General features: G+C 49.3%; 1 protein-coding gene across 1 annotated transcript in view; it reads left to right on the plus strand.

The window, feature by feature from the left end:
• The window catches only part of CCDC146 (coiled-coil domain containing 146), a 40111-nt gene extending 22037 nt beyond the window's left edge, over positions 1-18074 (plus strand). Inside the window, exons 5-19 of the mRNA XM_061572920.1 lie at positions 771-828; positions 2264-2440; positions 2930-3003; positions 3733-3960; positions 5438-5624; positions 6337-6432; positions 7263-7433; positions 9131-9219; positions 10182-10346; positions 10875-11099; positions 11792-12020; positions 12666-12791; positions 13302-13439; positions 13890-14138; positions 15828-18074. Coding sequence (XP_061428904.1) covers positions 771-828; positions 2264-2440; positions 2930-3003; positions 3733-3960; positions 5438-5624; positions 6337-6432; positions 7263-7433; positions 9131-9219; positions 10182-10346; positions 10875-11099; positions 11792-12020; positions 12666-12791; positions 13302-13439; positions 13890-14138; positions 15828-16034 — 2419 coding nt within the window. The 3' untranslated portion in view covers positions 16035-18074. The remainder of the gene's footprint in view (positions 1-770; positions 829-2263; positions 2441-2929; positions 3004-3732; positions 3961-5437; positions 5625-6336; positions 6433-7262; positions 7434-9130; positions 9220-10181; positions 10347-10874; positions 11100-11791; positions 12021-12665; positions 12792-13301; positions 13440-13889; positions 14139-15827) is intronic.
• Positions 18075-19828: the final 1754 nt, after the last annotated feature.

The following is a 19828-nucleotide window of genomic DNA, read 5'->3' on the forward strand; positions in this document are numbered from 1 at the left end:
AATGAATTAATTGAAAGTTTCAGCCCAGTCACTAATAACTAATGTTGCTTGTCCCAGATTTGAGAATCTTAATCAGATGATGTGTGAATATTGAAAGAGGGGAGACAAAGGCAGTTGCCACCTTTTCCATAATCCAAGCCTGGACAGCTTTCTCAGTCATTCTGGATCTGTTTTATGAAAAAGTTCAACACAGTTCCACTAAATCTCAGTACAAAGAAATTTCTGCCACACAAACACAGATCCAATTTAAACACTATTCGGGTCAAACCCAGACAGGTGATAACCCTGTGTGCCATGCTGGCCTGAATAAGTGCTTGCTCACGGCACTTGTTCATACCATTCGTCAAGCTAGTCAGGTGGTCTCTTCTGTTGGCTTCATGGGTATTTATTACACCAGCCACAATAATAACAGCCGCCATTGGCCACTAAGTGGTGATGATGTCAACACGGCACTTGTGCCAGGCTAGGTGCACTTTGAGGCCACGCGAAGTGTTGAAGGCTCGCTGGCAGGAGATCATGGGACAGACCCAGGGTCGTGGGTTGACTGACTGCGCTAACTGGCAGATGCACCACCTGTGCTTTTAGGCACCCGGCACTGCGCTCGTTGTTGTGAGCATCGCTCCTCTGCACTCCTCTGTTGTCTAAGGGCAACTGCCTCCAACTAGCCCCACACACATACACACACATACATACACACACATGCATACACACACACACGGAGATGTTAAATGCATTTCTCACGAGATGTGCTGTTTTGTTTTATATCTCAGTTTACAAGATGAGAAGAATTTGCTTCAAAAGGAATATGAACGCATGCCAAAGCCAGGGGTAAGCGTGACACAGTTTCGAATCTGTATCAGCTCTGGAGGAGGGTCATTGCACTTCATATATCATTGCCTTAACTGATGATGGGCAAGCATTTCCCAACTCTTTCAAGTGAATCACCACCGTGTATAACAAGTGTTGCAGTTGCTGCAGGGCTATGTCGTGGGTATCATCGAGTAATGCAGCAACATCCATCGTACTGTATTTGTATGCTCCCAAACCAATCTACACAGACCAGTGTGGTGAAGCATGGCCATTCAAGCCCCACGACCCGTGCAGAGTAAGGTGGAGAAACATGGCAGAAATTGATTTCTACCGTGACCTGGGACTGGTATTGTGTTCAAATTGTATCCCAGTTATCTGCACAAGTTTTGATAATACAGGAATCCCCCGTTTTACGTAAGGGAATGCATTCCTGGGAAATGCTACATAACTAAAAAATACTTTAAACAAACCTTAATTTTCCCAAAGGGGTTGCATTACTAGCCGACTTTTCATGACAAAAACGTGACTGAATATCATGAAGTGTACAAAAATTATTATGCATGTCATAAGTTAACATGCATTCTAACTTTATTAAATACAAATAATTGGATACAACTTACCTGAGATTATTAAAGAGCTTGCTGATCGATACCTCTTGGGGTGAGACGTGGTGGAGTTACACAGACAAATAAAGTGGCAGTGTCACGTGCCCCTGCATCTGACGATGAAGCTGGAGCTAGAGCAGAGTGCACCAGAGGAAGCTGGCTCTCCTCTGGCCTCTTTTCTGGACCTTCTGGCTTAATTGCAGAACGTAAAAAAAATCTGTCCAAAGACAGCTGGACACAATTGTTTCTCTTCTCTTGGTACAGCTCCTTGTAGTAGTGAATGCCAGTTCATATTCATCGTGGTGGTGGTGGTGGTGGTGATGATTGTGGTGGAGGTATCGTTTCATCGGCCTCTCCCTCAGCTCGTTGTTCCAGCTCCATCAGATCCTTATGTGACAACTCGTCACTAGCAATTACACCACATTGTCTGACTCCACCACATTGTCATGTAGCACACGGAGGACTCTTCTCGATGTGGTATGCGCTGTGTGCTTTACAGTAGAGCATTCCACAGCAAAATAGGTTTCACTGCTCGCGTTCCTAGTTAAAAAATTGCGCAAAAAATGTGCACATATATTTTTTATAGAACACATGCGAAAAATGCAACTTATAAGGAAGTATGTTCCCTAATTCAACAGAAATGTACGTGCGAAACAATACATAATGTGTTTAACTTATAGCGGGGGGTTGCTATAGACCTAGTGCTCTCTGAAACATATGTCCATGTTTGGGAAAAGTGGCAACCCCAGTGGCGAGGCCTTCATTGAGTAGTGGATTGACGAAAGGGCGTACGTATACACTTTGACTTTTTCTCATCATTAATTAACAACACCCCCTCCCCCCCATAGGATCTGGAGAGAAAGGCCAAGCTGGTCATGGAGGGCTGCGAAGATCTACGTAGGGAGGTGTCCCAGCGCAAGGCAGAGGTGCAGAGTCTGCAGGAGGAGCTGGAAAGCAGGAAAGGGCAAATGATTCGGGAGCAGAAGAGCCTGAACCAGCAGAAGATTCTGCGGGAAAATCTTAAGGTAACGCTTGCAATGGTGTGCACTTGCACAGGGAAATTGAGGAGAGTGCGTGGAGGGGAGTAGGGTGAGATGAGAAGGGAGAGGTAGGGAAGTGTGCAAGGGAGTAGAGTGATATGAGAGGGGAGAGGTAGGGGAGTTCATGGAGGGATGTATGGTGAGATGAGAGGGGAGAGATAGGAAAGTGTGTGGAGTGAGATGACAGGGGAGAGATAGTAAAGTGTTGGGGAGTAGAGTGAGATGAGAGGGGAGAGATGGGAGATTGTTGGGGAGTAGAGTGAGATGAGAGGGGAGAGATGGGAGAGTACATGGAGGGGAGTGGAACAAGATGGAGGGGAGTCGGTTGAGTCGGGAGGAGAGGCGTTTATGTTGTAAAACTGTGAACAGCTGCAATGACTCAGTCACTGACTCAGTCACTGGGCACGTTCTCCGAGTCTGAATGTGTGCACTTCCACTCGTACGTTGTCGTCTTCCTCGCATCATCTCTTGCAGAATGAACTGGTCCAGATCCACATGGTTCCCGGAGAGATTATGAAGGAGATCAAGGCGGTGGAGCACAAAAAACAGTGCGTGATTCATTCAACTTTGCAAACAGTAATGGCAACACAAGCTCCTTGTCAAATACATCAGTGTCAGTCAGAATTAGCGATCGAGATCAGACGTCAAAATGTGTATTTCTGCGGTGGGGCAATACTCAACCTCCGTTGGCAGGCCTTGAGCCATTTGTGGAAATGTATTACTCAATTCCTGTTCTGATTTGTACATAGGTGTCCCTCGATTTACAAACGTTCTATTTACGAAATGTCGCATTTATGCAATTGACAAATTATGGACACTTTTCGATTAATGAAATCGAATTTCCACATTCACGAAATTTCACTACGGCATGCGCCACGAGATCATCAAACAAGAATTAGCCTGGATGGCGTCACGGTGTCCCTAGAGTGCAGCGGTGACGCCTCCACGTCACCTCGCCTGTCATTCCAACATGCAGATCTTTTAGTGAGTTCCCTGAAAAGGTTAATAATATTTGTGTAAATTTTATAATTTTATTATTTTTATACTTATGTTATTTATTATTATATTTGGATTGTGACTAGTGATATAGGTGTATATTTTTAGGTTATGAGTAGTTGGAATGACTGTCTGAAACACATCCATAATTTTATGCATTACATTCATCGGAAAAGCCATTCTGATAGGGGTGGGGCAGCTTTACAATGACCAAAATCCCTCGCGGATATAATTAATAGATCTGTTGAAAGTGTGCACGATGCGTCACTCCTGTGCTGCAGGGAGCAGGAGGAGCGGCGGGCGGCGCTGGAGGCGCAGAGCCGAGATGCCCAGGCCGCACTGGCGGGGGCAGCGGTGCGGGCGGAGGAGGCACGGCACGAGGCGGTAGCGGTGGCAGAAGAGCTGGACGCTCGGCGTACGCAGCTGGACGCGCAGCGGCACGAGCTGCAGAGGCTGGCACGAGACCTCGCCTTCGCTGGAGAGCGGGAGGCCCAGCGCCTGGGCGACCGGTACGACGCCACAAACCCTGTTCACGGCACCAAGATAAAGGATTTTTCCTGGACATCTGCAAAAAAAAGCCTCATAGCTTTATCGGATTTCTCCAGGAATAAATCAAGATTCAGGTTCCGATTCTCATGTAAATTCACATTTCAACTCAAAAGTTGCAATATGAGTTTTTGTCAAAGGCTGCCGAAACGTCTAATACAAATCCCCCACGTGGCCTACGTCGACTGTTCACGAGCACCAATGAAGGCTGGCACAGAGTATGAAGCCGTCACATGACGAGCAGCAGACACTAGTTGAAAACTAATTTCACCTAGGGGAGGCCCAGAACCCATTCAGTTATTTGCCAATGATGTTAGTCATGACTGGGAATAAAACCTAGGTCACCGCATTCCTAACATATGCACACAATCGTACATGTGCTGATATTAATATGAAATATACATTTCAATAAAAAGTGCGTATGAAGATCGTAAGAACGCATGAGCGGGTGTTGTGACGCGTTCCACACCTGTCCACCCTTATCTTCACACTGCACAAGGTACCCATTTAAAACTGAATGGCCCCATGGGAGGCCAAGGATCATTTCGATGTCACTCGCCACTGATGTTAGCCGTGGATGGGAGTCGAACGCATGCCGCGGGGTTCAATAGCGCACTTCGCCAGCCACCATGCTACCGCTCCACAGAGACCTTGTTATGACCCGTCACAGCATGCCACTGTCACACAGACAAAGCGCTACACAGGGGGTTACTAACACGGCGGTCTGACAGACCGTTAGGGGGCAATCGCCACCACCATGAGGAACTCTGCAATTGATTGCAGATTCTACGGGACCCGTATTGGCGGGTGTCATATTGTTTACCAACCTCACGTTGCTTATCTCGATTGGTAGCTATGAGTCATTGTTGAAAAGTCCACAATCCTATGATGGGGGCCCGTTTATCCATTTGACTACAACTTCGACTCTGCATGATGTGGTATTCCTTTGGTCCGATTCCAGGGAGACAATGATCCGAGTCTACCCTTGATCAGGATTTGAACGATTATCTGCTACTATATTCCAAATTATACTGTCGAGTGTCAGCATTACTCATCATCAATTATGCATCACAATCAAGTAAACTTGCGGTCAAATATAAAACGTACGGAATAAAAACTGTTGCTGGATCTGCTCTGATATAAAGATTGTTAAAGGAAAATGCAAGCGAGAATTCTAATAGGTCTCTCATGAACGTACTAAATGTCTGCTATGGCATTGCCCCCTACTGCCTACAATGAGTCCTCGCGGCTGCCTCCGAGCTCGCTGTCACGTGCGTGCTTATGCTGCCGGCCTTGACGTGTGCGGGTGTTTTGTGTGTTGCGTGCTGTGCTCGCCTTTGTGTGTGTTGCTGTGTGTGCTTAGGCGCCCACTAACAGCACTTGCCCCAACAGTCTGTTAAGGCTATACCGGGGATCTTTGTCTTTGTGAGTCGCGTGCAGGGCCACGTGCGACCTGCGTCTGCGCCACGCCGGCGTCGAGAAGAGGGCGCAGCACGAGCTCCTGCTGCAGCGCGAGCGCGAGAAGGAGCGCGAGCTGCGCGCCCTCGCCAAGGCCGACAAGCAGTTGAAGGCGGCGCGTGACGCGCTGGCGCTCGTGCAGAGCGCGCATGCCAAGACGCATGCGCAGGTGTGCGCCACCCATGGGGAGCGCTGTGCATTGGGCATGAATCGCACATCGTGATCATCGAGTGTTCTCTCCAGAGACGACTCCAAAACACGATTCTCCCACTCCATGCTGCTGTCTTTGTCCGCACGTTCGTCCTTGTTGAAAACCGTCTGGTGTTGCCGTTATTCTTCTTCCTCTTGGTTTTTTCCCAAAGAGACGTTCTTCAGTCGCCTTCTCCAGCCCATTGCCTCCCACTACATCACGTCACACATCGGCACAATACTCGGATCGCTCCACTGACTCCCAATCCAATCCCACATTAATTTCAATCCTGCACTCACTGCCTTGAAGATCCTGCATGGATTAGCCCCGACCCACCTCTCACTTTCCATCCCACTCGTCTCCCCTCCACACTGTCCCCTACTCCTCCCCTCTCATTTCACTCTACTCCTCTCCAGGGTTGGGGGTGTTGTCTTGGCCTGTCATTCCATCATGGTCGATAAAGTGAGTACTCTAGTACTCTTTTTGTAAGTCAAGAGTGGTTGTCCTATAGGTGGACTTTCCCCCATCAAAATAATGTGTAACTTTTGTTTGTTGCGGTTGCACCCAATTCAAGAGCCGAATGGCTCACAGGGCTTTACCAAATACATGAAACTGAAATGAAACAAATGTAAACAGGCGATGAGCACCAATGCCTGGACAAGAACTCGAGCGGCGTTGTATTGACCCACAGGTCGACTCCATGCCCCAAGATGACGGTTCCAACGTACACAGAATCAAGGAATTGCGCGATGACATTGAAGCAAAGAAAAGGCAATTGTTAAAGGAGGTACGTGCGATAGTGTTGCGTGTACACAAGCAGTAGAAACACTCGACACATACATCCAGACAACACGTTGAGATAAATGTGCACCTGCATTTACAATTGCGTGACTGCATTTATGAATGGTGCTGCCCCCTTGTGGATGAATGACGTCAAGGTGTCATGTTCAGCATGCAATGATATGGCTACATTATGGAACCTCCTTTGCTAGTACCAAAATAGAGGGAAACCTATTCTCACATGCGTAATGATGCATTAGTCACCATTTAAGATCGATTTTTATGCTCACGCTCGATGTATAGTCACGCTTGTGGGAATTGGTGATACTTGTTACGTAAATGTGATGCAAATGATGCACGAGTGTTAAACTTCGAGCTGCGCTGTGGGCAGCAGGTGGCAGTGCAGCACAATCTGAGGTCGACGTTCAGGACGAGACGGCTGCCTGCCGTGAGCCTGCGCTGACCAGTGAGGCGAAGTACGCAGAGTAATCCTCATGGCGCTCACAGCTCGGAGAGGCCTTCATCCAGCAGTAGGATGGCAAAGGACTGCCCAAGTACCGAGTGAATACAAGGGCTTAAATAAATAAAGTTTCAAGTTTATTTTGATTAACCAGATGAGAGCTCAAGAGACCAGAATAGTCTCGTTTGCAATGGTGACTGTGGTCACTAAATTGATAAAAGCAATAACATAACAAAGTACAACAATTAAGCCAATTAAACTCTTGAGCAAACACAACAAAATAGCAATTAGAGCAAAGAGGACCAAATATAATTCAGAGCCACCGTGCGTCACTGTGCGTCACCATGCACCATCGTGTGCCACCGCGCCGCCCGCAGGAGTCACTGAGCGAAGCGGAGGCACGTGCCGTGGAGGCTCAGCTGGCGGAGGAGGCTCGGCTCGGTGGGCTCCACACGGAGCTGAGGGAGCAGCTCAGGAGCCTGCTCCACCTGGCGCAGGTGAAGGCCGAGGAGCGCGAGCAGAAGTCCCGTGACAGCGCCAAGGCCAAGGTGCGTGCGTGTGTGCCTGCGTGTGTGCGTGTGTACGTGTGCGCCTGTTGCGCCAAGCGTCAGTCGACATGGCCAGTGTCCTCATTTATAATAATTCTAATGATATTTTGCATTCATATGGCACTTGTTTAAATCCCTCAGAAACTCATCTACATCGCATTTCATCCCGAACCTTCGTAGGGCACCCCCATTGCCAGGTATCCCTGTGTGGCACAGGATAACGCAGGACCTGGCCTGCCAGTAGGGGGCATTAGTGGGCCAGTAGGGGGCGATGACTGCTGCTGCTGTTTCTATGGAGATTTTTGTGGTGTAATTTTTGTAATTTGTAAAAAAAAAATACCGTGACGTCGGCGCACAATGGCCTAGAGGATCTTTCACGTCGACTGTGATGAAAGCAGGTGGCGCGTAGTATTTTATTACTCACACCTCTTGCAGTCGAGGAATCCTCTTGAACACATTGCACACTCCATATTCATATTTTAGTCTTGGCATAATAAAAATTATCACAAGACTAAAATATGAATATAGAGTGTGTGAACATGATGATTTTCATAATCATCATTATGTCAATCCACTGCTGGATGAAGGCTTCCCTAATGTAATGCGGGCGTAAATGGGCGGGGCGGATATGACGATCCGAGAGGGAGGAGTCAGGGTGACGTGGGGGAGAAGTTATAGCGGGGAGACAGGAAGCTATCTGGGGCAGTCGGGGGAGTGAAGGGTGGTGAACACGTTGGGTGGTCGCCGTGCCTCAGCCTGGTGGCTGAGGGGCTCATGACGGCGCCAGCCAGCGGGGTGGAAGAGAGAGTGGAGGATTGAGGTAGGAAATGGCGAGATAGCCATAGAGGCCACGAAGGGCTGACATTGGGAGGTGGCGAGATCGCCACGCACGGAGGAACAGGGAGCAGAGATGGAGCTGCTGGGGGAGCAGCCAGAGGGCTGTACCAAGAGCCTGCAGCGGAGCTGCAGGAGCGTGGAAGGCTACGGGAGCGAAGGCAGATGTGGGGCTGCCAGGGAGAGAGTCTCAGGAGGAGTGCCGTGTGGGAAGGAGAACGCGAACCCCAAATAAAGGACACGGAGTCAGCAAGAAGTGTCTGAGTCCTTTTTATTACACTAAGATGATGCCATCACTAAGTCATGAAGTCTAGCACTGTATCTAGCAGCTGCATACGCTCTAATTTAATCACGCCATCTCCGTGGCTAATGTCATTTTAAGTGAATTTCCACCTTTAGCGGATACTCTGAGACATTGGGCTCGCTGAGCCCTCAACACTTGTCACTGATGGTCATCCTTGGAAGAGATATAATCATAAGATGATCGCCTCACTTATTTACCTGCATTTATCGAAATGGAACAAAAGTTACAAAGTGGAAAAAACTTATAGAAGCGCATCGCAAATGTATACGAAGAGACAGACGGTCGAGTGCATAGGCCAGGGAACATTTGCATTGACCATTTAAAAACGTTAAGTGGGCTGTAGACAAGACGAAAGAGAGAATGACAGCCAAGGGAGCGAATGTACGAAGAGGATAACGTCCACGGAGAGGGTGTGTACTCGAGTGAGATGGATGGGTGGCGTTGACCTGTGAAGGCCAGCATGTGGCAGTGGATAGACTATGAATGAAGATGTTCTCGTCATTGTTGACTGAGGCTAGCCTGTCCGAGTCTCACCACTCTTGCGATTTGCTTTGTGTAGATTCGATACGAACGGATACTGCAGGAGGTCAAAGCCAAGGACCTCTCCATCGTGGACCACAGGAAGAGGCACCAGGAGATCGTGTTGAGGTAGCGACGCGAAGCACAGCTGCACGGCATGGCGATGTTTAACGGCAAATTAACCTCTCAGGCCAGATGGCTTTAACCATCCCTAGAACAAGAATTGGAATAGGTGACCAAAGCCTTTGCCGTTGCAGCACTAACGGTTTGGAACAGCCTCGTTTCCTCCCTTAACACCATAAATCTTCCTTAGAAAAGTATCCCGGAGAAAAAGATTAGTGCTGGATACAACCACATTTGCAAATATGATTTGAACCCTATGGCGAGACCCCGGGGTCCCATAAGCCCCCGGCTCTCGCATGAACTGCGTTGCGACGTCATTTTATGTCTGTTGAAGGCGAACGATGTGGCAATCTATTCCTCTCGACGAGCTCTACACGATGCGCTAATCAAAGTTTAAAAGTTTTGTTTACGACTTCGGCAATTTTGGCAACGACGGGTGCTTGGTGAAGAACGAGAGGATTGATTTCTGGTGGGTCGCGGCGTGTATGTGTGCGGTGGGACGGAGTGGCCAAAAAAACATTAATTAATTACGATTTTGACTTCTGTGTTTTCGGGACCCCGGGGTCCTGCCATAAGGTTCCTTTGTAAATATAATCCTTGCCTATGTATCAATAGTTACATTTTTATGTGCAATTTTATTGAAGGACTGTGTATTGTCTTGGTGAGGGCCACGTGGCGCTGTGTTAAGGACAGATATTTCTGGGTGATTATAGTCGGTATGAGGCTAAGCTGATCTTTTGAGTTCACACCTGGGTAAACATAATAAACTTGAACAGCCTATGTGGTCTACAAAGATAATCATCGTCTATGTGGACATCTGTAAAAAAGAGTTACATAGTTCATTGCATTCCTCCAGAATAAATAAAGATTCTGATTCTCTGTATGAGCCAGGGTACCGTATTGTGTGTTTGTTGGGGTTTAAGGCCCCTGCCTGCGGAGCTCACTGCGGGTGGCGTGACTGGCTGCAGGCTCAAGGAGTTTTCCCAGCTCTACAACGTCATCAAGCTGGAGCGCAACAGGTGCGCCAACATGATCCTGGCGGCGGCGCAGCAGAGCGCCGAGACTCGAGAGAAGCTCAAGATCCTGGAGAACGAGCTGGAGATCCTGGTCTCCTCATCCAGCAGCAAGGCCCTGTGAGCCCCTCCCCAACCACAGCTAGCAAGTTGCTTTTGATTGAGCGTACTTTATTCTGGGGCCTATTCGAGAGAGAGCCCTTTGTGTGCGGTAAGTGACTCTCACAACATCTCATCTTGACACATTTGAAAGGACACCCCCAGGGGCAGCTGTCCCTCTACTGCACAAGGTGATTCATTAGTATGCAAGTACGGGGCGATGATTGCTGTTATGTGCAATTCCAACTGAGTGTCTACGGTGTGATTTTTATAATTTGGCAGATTTGGACCATGATGCCAGCGCACAATTGCCTGCTCATTTCTAACGACATCAGGGGATCTTTAACGTCCACTCATGAAGCAGACAGCGCGTATTTTTACGGTTGACACTCCTGCACTAATAACCAGGGCGGCCTGCTGGATTCGAACTGCGAACCTCTACAACAAGCACATCGTTTTGAAATGCAATTTGCATGAATAACAGCAGATAACAGCGACAAACATTATTATTATTGTTGTTGTTATGTCCTCGGGCTCCACCTGCCCCAGAATGGTCCAGAAGCGAAGGAAGAAGCACCAGACGGTGGCGCTGTCCCGCGATAGCGCCCGTGCGGACACGACGCGGTGCGGGCGTGAAGGGCGAGAGCTGGAGGAGCGGCGCCAGCGCGGCCAGGAAACGCTGGCGAGGCTGCTCGCCCACGTCGAGCGAGCGCAAAGCGGCACCCGGGAGCTACGCTCGCGCTACGAAGAGGCCGTGCGTCAGCGCAGAGCCCGGTACAATCCACCACCCGCGCACGGTTTTAGAATGATCCCTTTCCTTCATCCCTCTCACCGAGCTTTTCCTCATCTTCCTGGCATTCGCTACTGAAGGTCGATATCCAAGCCACCCCACCACTTGATCACCACTTAATCTGCTTCAATCGGCCTTTTCACCCCACCTTTTCACCCTACCTTTTCACCCTACCTTCTCTTCGTCGTGAAAAACGATCCTCAACTATGCGGATGGTTGGGCAGCTCCGCTGTCATGCGCAGGAGAGGTGGCACACAAACTATGACGGTGATAAATCATCGTGCCAAGACGCCCATAGCAACACACCAGTCTGGTAAGCCTGGTCCAAGGTAATCTGGACAGCTAGTGCCCATGCCAAGCTCATATAACCTGACTCGGGTCATGAAGGACTGAGGTGACCCTTGAGCAAGAATTGAACTCGCAAGCTTTACTATTACGAGTCGAGAGCTCAGTCAGATCAGCGCCACTTAGATGTAGGTGCTAAGTCAACGCAAAATAATATGATACGTAACATAACTGTTAGCGTCGTTGTGGAGAATGTAGCAAAATAATAAAGAATTACTTCGTTACTTATATTCTCCACAACGATACCAACGATGACGTTATTCGAGGTTGTCTATTGAGTGCGGATGAAGTTGACCGCATGCTGGGGCCTGCGCGGGGGGGGCGGTGGCAGGGCGTCCCAGCTGCTGGAGCGCGAGGGCGAGGTGTGCGCGCTGTACGAGCGCCTGCACGTGGGCGACACGGCGGCACGCGAGGGCCACGTGGCGCTGCAGGCCCTGGAGGAGGAGGCGCGCTTCTTGGCCATGGCGCGCCTCGAGGAGACGCGGCAGCTGGGCCTGGCACGCCGCGACGGCCCGAGCCGGCGCACGCTGGACGAGCAGCTCATCGGCCTGCACCTGCAGGTGCCTGTGCTCTGGCGGTTGTGCAGGAAGAGGCAGGCACAATTGGGTGGCTCTGGGCACTAATACTTATCGTCATCATCAGCCATGCTTGATTAAAATAATTGCAATTTAAAATTGCTTTGCAAAAAAGGTATCCTGCGTTGCTAGAAGGGATGATGGCTGATGGTCTAGACCAGGGGTGGGGAACATCCGGCCCACGAGTCGTATAAGGCCTGCAAAATAATTTAGTCTGGCCCTGCCAAGGCAACCGCACGACTCGAAATTCAATAAATCTAGGCGCTTTTTTCATAGCAACATAAATTTAATTTTGTATGGCCCGCGAATGATGTTATAAATATCCAAATGGCCCTTGACAGAAAAAAGGTTCCCCACCCCTGCACTCTAGACCAACGACTGAATGACAGCCAAAGGCCTGCCTCACCTGGTTTCCTTGCCCGATCCCCTGCACCTGCCCAGGCAAGTGAATCTGAGAGACTGGGGCAGACCGAAGTTGCTCATCATCATCATCATCAGTGTGTGACATCATCAGCCATAGTCTGTATCCAGATTGTTTGGCTGCAATATATTTCTCCAAGTCCCGTTGCTGCTGCTGTTCCGAGTTATCACGCGGCGGCTGCATGTGGATGTTGCTGCTGCCCTGCACAGCTGTTGCAGTACCAGGACCACATCCGTGAGCTGGAGGGGCAGCTCGAGGACCCCGAGGGCCGCAGGGTCCGATTCCTCGAAGGAAAGGACCTCTCCCCCAGTGAGCTCGCCAGGAAAACTGAGGAGGTGGGGGCCCTTGTGTTATTAGCAATGCTGTTGCCACTTGTACAGTAGTTTATTATTAAGCTTTCGCTGTAAGATATAAAGTAAGTCCTCACTTAACGAATGTTCACACAACGCGTTTTCGATATGACGTGGTTCTTCCACGCACAACGTGCACCGTTATAGTGCAGAACGGGCACCGTTTTCATAGGAAATGCACACCGTTATAATGCGGAATGTGCACCATCATCAGCTCTCAAAACCATAATTCAATGCATGCACCGTTAGATTATATTCACTGATATGCATCATCAAACCCTTGTTGTATTCTAATATCTGGCTGGGTGGCGATCTGGATAGAGTGTTCGACTCACAATCTGAAGGCTGGATACACTAAGAAATATGAAGAGCATTGACACGAATGATTTTGAATGCTCACTAACGAGCACCTGCCCCCGTGATGTGCGAGGCTAAGTCGGCATTGTCTTCTCGCTTGCTCGCTTTGCGTGTTCACGTTTGCGGTGTTGGGTGAAGCTGGAGGAGCAGCTGGCGCACAAGGAGGAACAGCTGCTGGAGAAACAGCTAGTGCTGGAGCAGGTGTCTCGGCTGGCGGAGCGTGCAGATGCACAGGCGCGCGAGGGGCACAACGACACTTTGTCGCTCGCTGGGAAGGTTCGAGTACTCCTCTTGTTCCCTCTGCCTGTGAACTTACCCCACCTACCGGTCCCCTCTCATCTCACACGATTCCCCTTCCCATGTACCATAGGACTCACGATTCAATTCTCAAAAGGCAACTGTACTTCGCAGCCGGGCATGCAATTCAGAGATTGCCGGCAGTTGAAACTATGGGACAAGGGTTTTAATTTCTCCCAATGTCTATTCAGTATAAATGGGTACACCGCTAATTGGCGACAGGCCACGTACGGTGGGGTAAAGTGTGATATCTCCCACCTCTTCCCCGCCCTGCAGGACAATGCAGGGCTGCGCCTGTACCTTTTTTAGGGCACGGCGATCCACCCGCCCCCAAATGCCCTCGCCCGCGGCCCGTACGTACGTAGATATGTCGAACTCCTTCCCCGCGGTACGCAGCCAATGCCGCTAATGGGAGGTGCGTGCCCACAGATGAACGGGGCGCGGGGCCGCCTGCGCGCCCGCACGCGCCGCCTCATGGCGCTCGTGTCGGAGCTGGCCATGCGGCAGGCGGCGGCGCTGCGCCTGCAGCAGGAGGTGCGGGAGCGGGCGGCGCTGGTGGAGTCGTGCCACGCGCGACTCGCCCAGGGGCTGGCGCCCTGCGACGGCGCCGAGCGCGAGTGGCGCAGCGCGCTCCGCGACGAGCACCGGCGCCGGTGCGAGCGGCTGGCGCGGCAGAAGGTGAGGGCGGCGGCGGCGCGGGCCGCGGGGACAGGAGTACGCGCGGGTTCACGCAGCCCCCCCCCCGCGTTCACCGTTGTCTAGTTTGTTGTCCTTCCCCGCACCTCCGATGAGCACGGTTGGCTACGTACAATGCAAAAGAAATTCAACATTCTTACATGTAATTGATATCTACGCCAAAATTTTACCTTCCTATGTGAGGATTTCCATCTCGCAATCAGAAGTCTCTTGAGTTATGTTCCCTTTGTATGGACATGAGTTGCTAAGCGTCAGGCTCAAAGGCCCAAACCGTCAAGCGACCAGCGACAAACGGCCACGTCGCAGTGGTAATGGATGAGAGTGGAACGTGTTTCTTGAATTGAGCGATGTTATTATTGTCAGAGCTTGAGGAGAAGAGATGATGGGAGGGAGTTCCACAGTGGAGCAGGTCGAGGGAAGCAGCAGAGAGAAGTGCATTTTAGGATCGCAAGTTTTGGATCACATGGGTTTATGAGACTGCAAGGTGGCAACAGCGTGCATGTGAAGACCTTTGAGTATTAGCTCCTCATGTGTGGGTTTTCTCTGGGTGCTCTAGTGTCCTAACACGTGCAAAAGACACTCTTGTTGACTTGGCCAAACATCTTAATGCGTGCAGATCCCTTCTGCAAAGAAAGAATCTTGAGACTCACAATGTGATGTCTCATGAAATGACTGCACACTGTAGCTCATATCCATAGATGTATAACATTCTGTGTTATGTCTCCTGGAGTCATATCTCATCTGCGGGAGTTGTATAAAAGAATATGTGTGAGCGTGTAAGTTGATGATGTTGATGATTGTAATGGTGACTATTGTGGTGATGGTGGTCACAGATTTGAAGGTGGTCTTAGTCTATAAACATAAAAGATGTTGACAATGTCAATCATAAATGGGGCCAGCAACAAAGATGATGAAGTGTTGACATTGCCACCGATTATAATGCTGATAACTACGGTGGCGGCAATGATAATACATCTAAGTCACGTTGACAATAATAATTATGATCATGATAAGTTGAAGAAGTAAGAATAATTTTAGCTGGCGTTTGCTTAATTGCCTCAGCAACGGAAAGTGCCTCACGTCGGGTCTCAAACGTTCAATGGGCACTCTCAGCGGCAGCTGTCCTTATGCGGCACAAGATGACGCAACACTGGTCTGTCAGCGGGGATTAGTGTGCCAGTCGGGGGCAACGATTGCTCTGTATATCCCAATTGAGTCATTTGTGGGTCATTTTTCAGATTTGCCACATTTAGCCTGTGGCGCAGGCACATAATGGCCTACTCGGTGTCAGCGACGGTGCGAAGAGCGTCATTGCGGTTCGCGCGCTGTGCTTCAAACCCGGCGACTCGAGTTTGATTCCCGCTCGCGGCCAAAATTGGTGATCATTATCTGAACCAGTTCCGGGGCCTCCCCTAGCCGACTCGGCCTCAAATGAGTACCCGGTGTGGCGTGTAAGCAACGCCACCATAGAGACAAAGGCTGGCCAGGCGTGGTGCATGGGCGCTGGCCACCCGCCCCCTCGACTGCCGTGCTGGCCTTCATAGGCGCTAATCGCAAATGGCACTTGTCACAAAAGTCTGTTGAGGTGATACGGGGGATCTTTCTCTCTGCTGCGAATCCGGAGCCGTAGCGACGACACAGTTTTCACCGTCTCCTCCTCCGCGCACGCAGGAAGAGGCGGCCGCGGCGGACCGGACTATGGCCGGCGACGGCGCGGCCTCCACCGCCGAGCCGCGACCCAATTGCTACATCCCCGACGACGATTTGGGACTCCCCGTGCCGCGACCCTACGGAGCCCTGGCCCCGTTCAAGCCCAGCGAGGCAGGGGCCTCAATGAGGCACATCCGCAAGCCCAGCATCAAGCCCATCGAGATTTAGAGCAGGGCCTGCCAACTGCGGGGTCGCGCACACCCACGGGAGGCAACTGTGATGAGCTGGCCTCTCTCTGACTATTTAAGGAATCGATCGCTCCACCATTGCTCAACAAATCGGATAACACGACGGTAGTCGAAATGCAACGTCCCTAATGTGTTCCCACGTGTGACGGGGGACAGGAGGTCATGAGCAGAGTTTGATGGCGTCATGGTCATCGTCGGCCGCGTCGCGCTAGCAGTGACGGCCGCCGAGTGATCGACGGCAGAAAGAGTCTCTCACGTAAGTTTTAGTGGAGGGATTGACTTGGTCGCCTCGTCGTGCCAGCTCGCACCTGTCAAGGTAGTGGAGCGCCCAGAGGCCACATCCACACTCCCCCTTTCCCCACTCTCGAGCCAGGTCTGGATGCATATTGAAGTAATTATGTCTCCTTGTTCATGACGTGACAGTCTTGTCGGGTGGTGGAGGGTTAATGACAAGAATTTTGGCATAAAACTACCACGTGGCCTAACCCAAAACCAAGCGTGGACTCATTGCCATGGCTACGAAAGCCGGGTCCTATGTTCCTCTTCCTGGCTCTCAATGCAATGCCAATCGTGCATCTTTGAGTACTTAACAGTTTCTACATATGTTTGAGTTGCGTCCTTAGGAAGGCTGAGACGTACATTAGATAAACTCTGCAACCCTGCAGTGTAACACATGTGGGTTTCCTCCCATACGTATTAACACAATCTGGTTTCCAACTCTCTGGGTTTGACCCATGAACTGTGTATTGACATTAATAAATTGTCTGAAAACATCTTAACATATATAGGGGACTGCAGAACTTGGGAAATTGTTGGTGCCGGCTCATCACCTGGCTGCTGCCTTCCCAGTTGTCTGTGGTTCCTCTCCGTGCCTCTGAGTTGTTCTCTCATTGAGAGCGAGTGAGTAATGTGTGGCGGCACGTTGCAAGTTAAATTGATTAATGTTACAGTGGCATTCCACTCAAAAAAAAACAAAGCGCCATTGAAGCCGGCTACTCATTTGTATTCGATTTGCCAAATCATATTATGATAAATTATTATATTATAAAAATTATTAATTGTGACTGCTATTTTTCAGATGTTTTGTAATTGTATGCTTTGCCAAATTCAGACTAAATGATGGACTATGAACTACATCTTTTTTTGGTTATTATGGAAGCAATTTGTTTTCATTATTTGTGTTATCCCAATGGTAACGTGTGGCTGTAGTGTGAACATTCACATAGTATGTGTTGGCGCAGTGTAGCAATATGTTGAAACGGTGTTGTCACTGAGTAACCCTTATGTCTTGACTTAAAGCTTTCGTGACTGCAGGAATTCATATTTTTTGGGTCTTTCGCTAAAGTCACGTAGATAGAAATAAAATAAATATGTAAATATCAGGACGTTTCGATCGCAACAGCAGCTCTCCCACTGTATTTTTTACCTGATGACGATTGCTTGTTTTGCGATCGATACGTCGTGATATTTTTATTTTATTATAATTTTTCTATTTACGTGGCTTTACCGAAAGACCCAAGGAATATAACCCTTATGTGGTTTAAACATATTCTTGAATTGTGTGAAGTTTTCCTATTTTTAAATGTGCATGGTGGCAACATCATTGTTTCACGTGGATAAATTGTACCCATCAGTGGAATAAGTGTGGCTTATGCTGCCCTCCCAGTCGAAGATGGATATAAGCCACAACCCAGGGGAGCTTATGTCTTAAATTGTATTGATTAACCAACCTTTTCTGCAAATAATAACCTTGTAAACGTATAACAATCGTAACAATGCCTTTAACATATGTGCAGAATTGGTTCTGTTCAGTTGAGTACTTCCCTACCAAGTGGCTTCTGCTGTATCGCAGCAGTGAACAGATATGCAATCACACATGCACACATCGGAGTGAGAGAGAGAGCCCAGCCACAGCAACACTTCCTGCAATGGGCATGCATGTTGACAGCGATAGGGCTCGCCATTGCTTATAGTTGGTGCCTACGCAGCATTTAAATAAAGACACAAATGCAGAAGCAAACCAACCGCTTTGTTTTTTTAACAGTCGCCGATTGATGTATTTTATCCAGCTGCAACGTCAACTTAAGAGTCATTGTGAGGACATCAGACATCACTGATCGAATCCAACATTCACAGCGGGTGAGATTCCATGGCGAGGTAGATCACGAGATGGGTGTGGAGCATGGGAGGAGGAAGCACACGACATCGATATTACCCATTGGGCCATCATTATTTCTGGCCATGAGCTGAAGCAGGTCGCCATTGCATTTCATTTAATCAACATAGTGTGAGCAGACAGCAGTGCCAATTAGAGACGCTATTAGCATGAATTTGCGTTTCTTAAATTACTACATTACATTGCATTACCACCGGTCATCATTCCAGTGAAGTGTCCTGCCCAAGCCAACTTACTTGTATTAACAGTTCACACGATGTCTCTAACGCCAGCTATCATCCATGTTCCTCTTGCAGTGTATCTGTGTACTTCCAGGCATGCAGCAACTCTCCATGCATATTTGTTCAGCTTTTGTTCCGTTTCTCGGTTACTGCCCTTAATTCTAATCCATATGCCATAGCAGGGAGCATGCATTGATCAAATAAAAATTCGCAAAGTGATCCATATATTGTAAAAAGAAAATCTGATATCGATATCCCATCGCATTTACTGGAGCAGGGCGTGGTGTGCAATATCGCCTGTCACGTCTCGTATCCCGTGTCTGTAAATCGCTCTTCAACTAAATCGTTAAGAGTAATGGTAGTCACCCCTTTTCCATTACCATAGTGGAAAAGGCAATGAATGGCAAAACGCACTCACCGGGTTAAATGGAATAACACCGAGGTGAGCCCTCTAACCAGAATGCCACCACTCGACACAACTTACATGCACATTGTCACGGCGGATACTTAAAGGCCAGACGTCAGCAGTCGTGGCTACTCGATTTCCAAGCTCACCATCTGATGAAGCTCAAAGTGGTTCGAGCAAAACGTCCTTGTAAATGTATTTTAAATTCAGCGACGAAACGTCTCAAGCCACCGGTGAAGAGTAGGAGCTCTGTCGATCCGCACGTTGGCACGTATCGTTCACATCTGTAAACGTGACAATGTTTGTCAGGTGGCGGAGGGTTCATGACAAGAACTTTTGCATAAAAACAACGAAGTGACTCCCAAAAGCACACGTTTGGATCCCTGTATTGGCTAATAGAACCTAGGTTTTAAGTTAACGCAGATGGCCTATTTAATCTTCTTGGCTGCCAGGCAAATGCTGTCAGCGAGCACCTATTGTAGCTGGCATTGCGTGCGAGGGGGTCTGGTGATGTGGATGCTGAGCGCATCACCCACCGCACCGGGTACAGCGGCTTTAGGGCAGAGTTTACCTCGGGTAGTTCAGGCCAGGTGCAGGCACCAATTGTTCTCAGATGGTGGATAGGCACGAATTGAAGCCAGGTGCCAGCATTGTGGAGAAGTGCGTCAAGCGCTGCACGATCTCTCCCAACCCGAGCGCTCGCCACTGCCCTGTGCACTTCTGCTTTGTGCCGCGTGCGCCGTGTGCGCTGTGAACGCAACTGCGGCTTGGAGCCATCTATTTACTGAGCGAGCTGCATCGGCAGCGTGTTTTGACGAACTGCAGGCAGCTCCAAGTTCTGCTTCGTGCAAAGAGCTGACCAAAATGTTAGCAAACAACGGGACTTTGCGGAATGGGGAATTCTACTGAGTTTGGGGAAGCAATGGTGGCATTTTCCCACGTCTAAACACCACACATAAAGAAAGGCGTTT

This window comes from Lethenteron reissneri, chromosome 51 (genome assembly GCF_015708825.2).
Source record: "Lethenteron reissneri isolate LAM-NWPU_2019-01 chromosome 51, ASM1570882v1, whole genome shotgun sequence".
NCBI lineage: Eukaryota > Metazoa > Chordata > Hyperoartia > Petromyzontiformes > Petromyzontidae > Lethenteron > Lethenteron reissneri.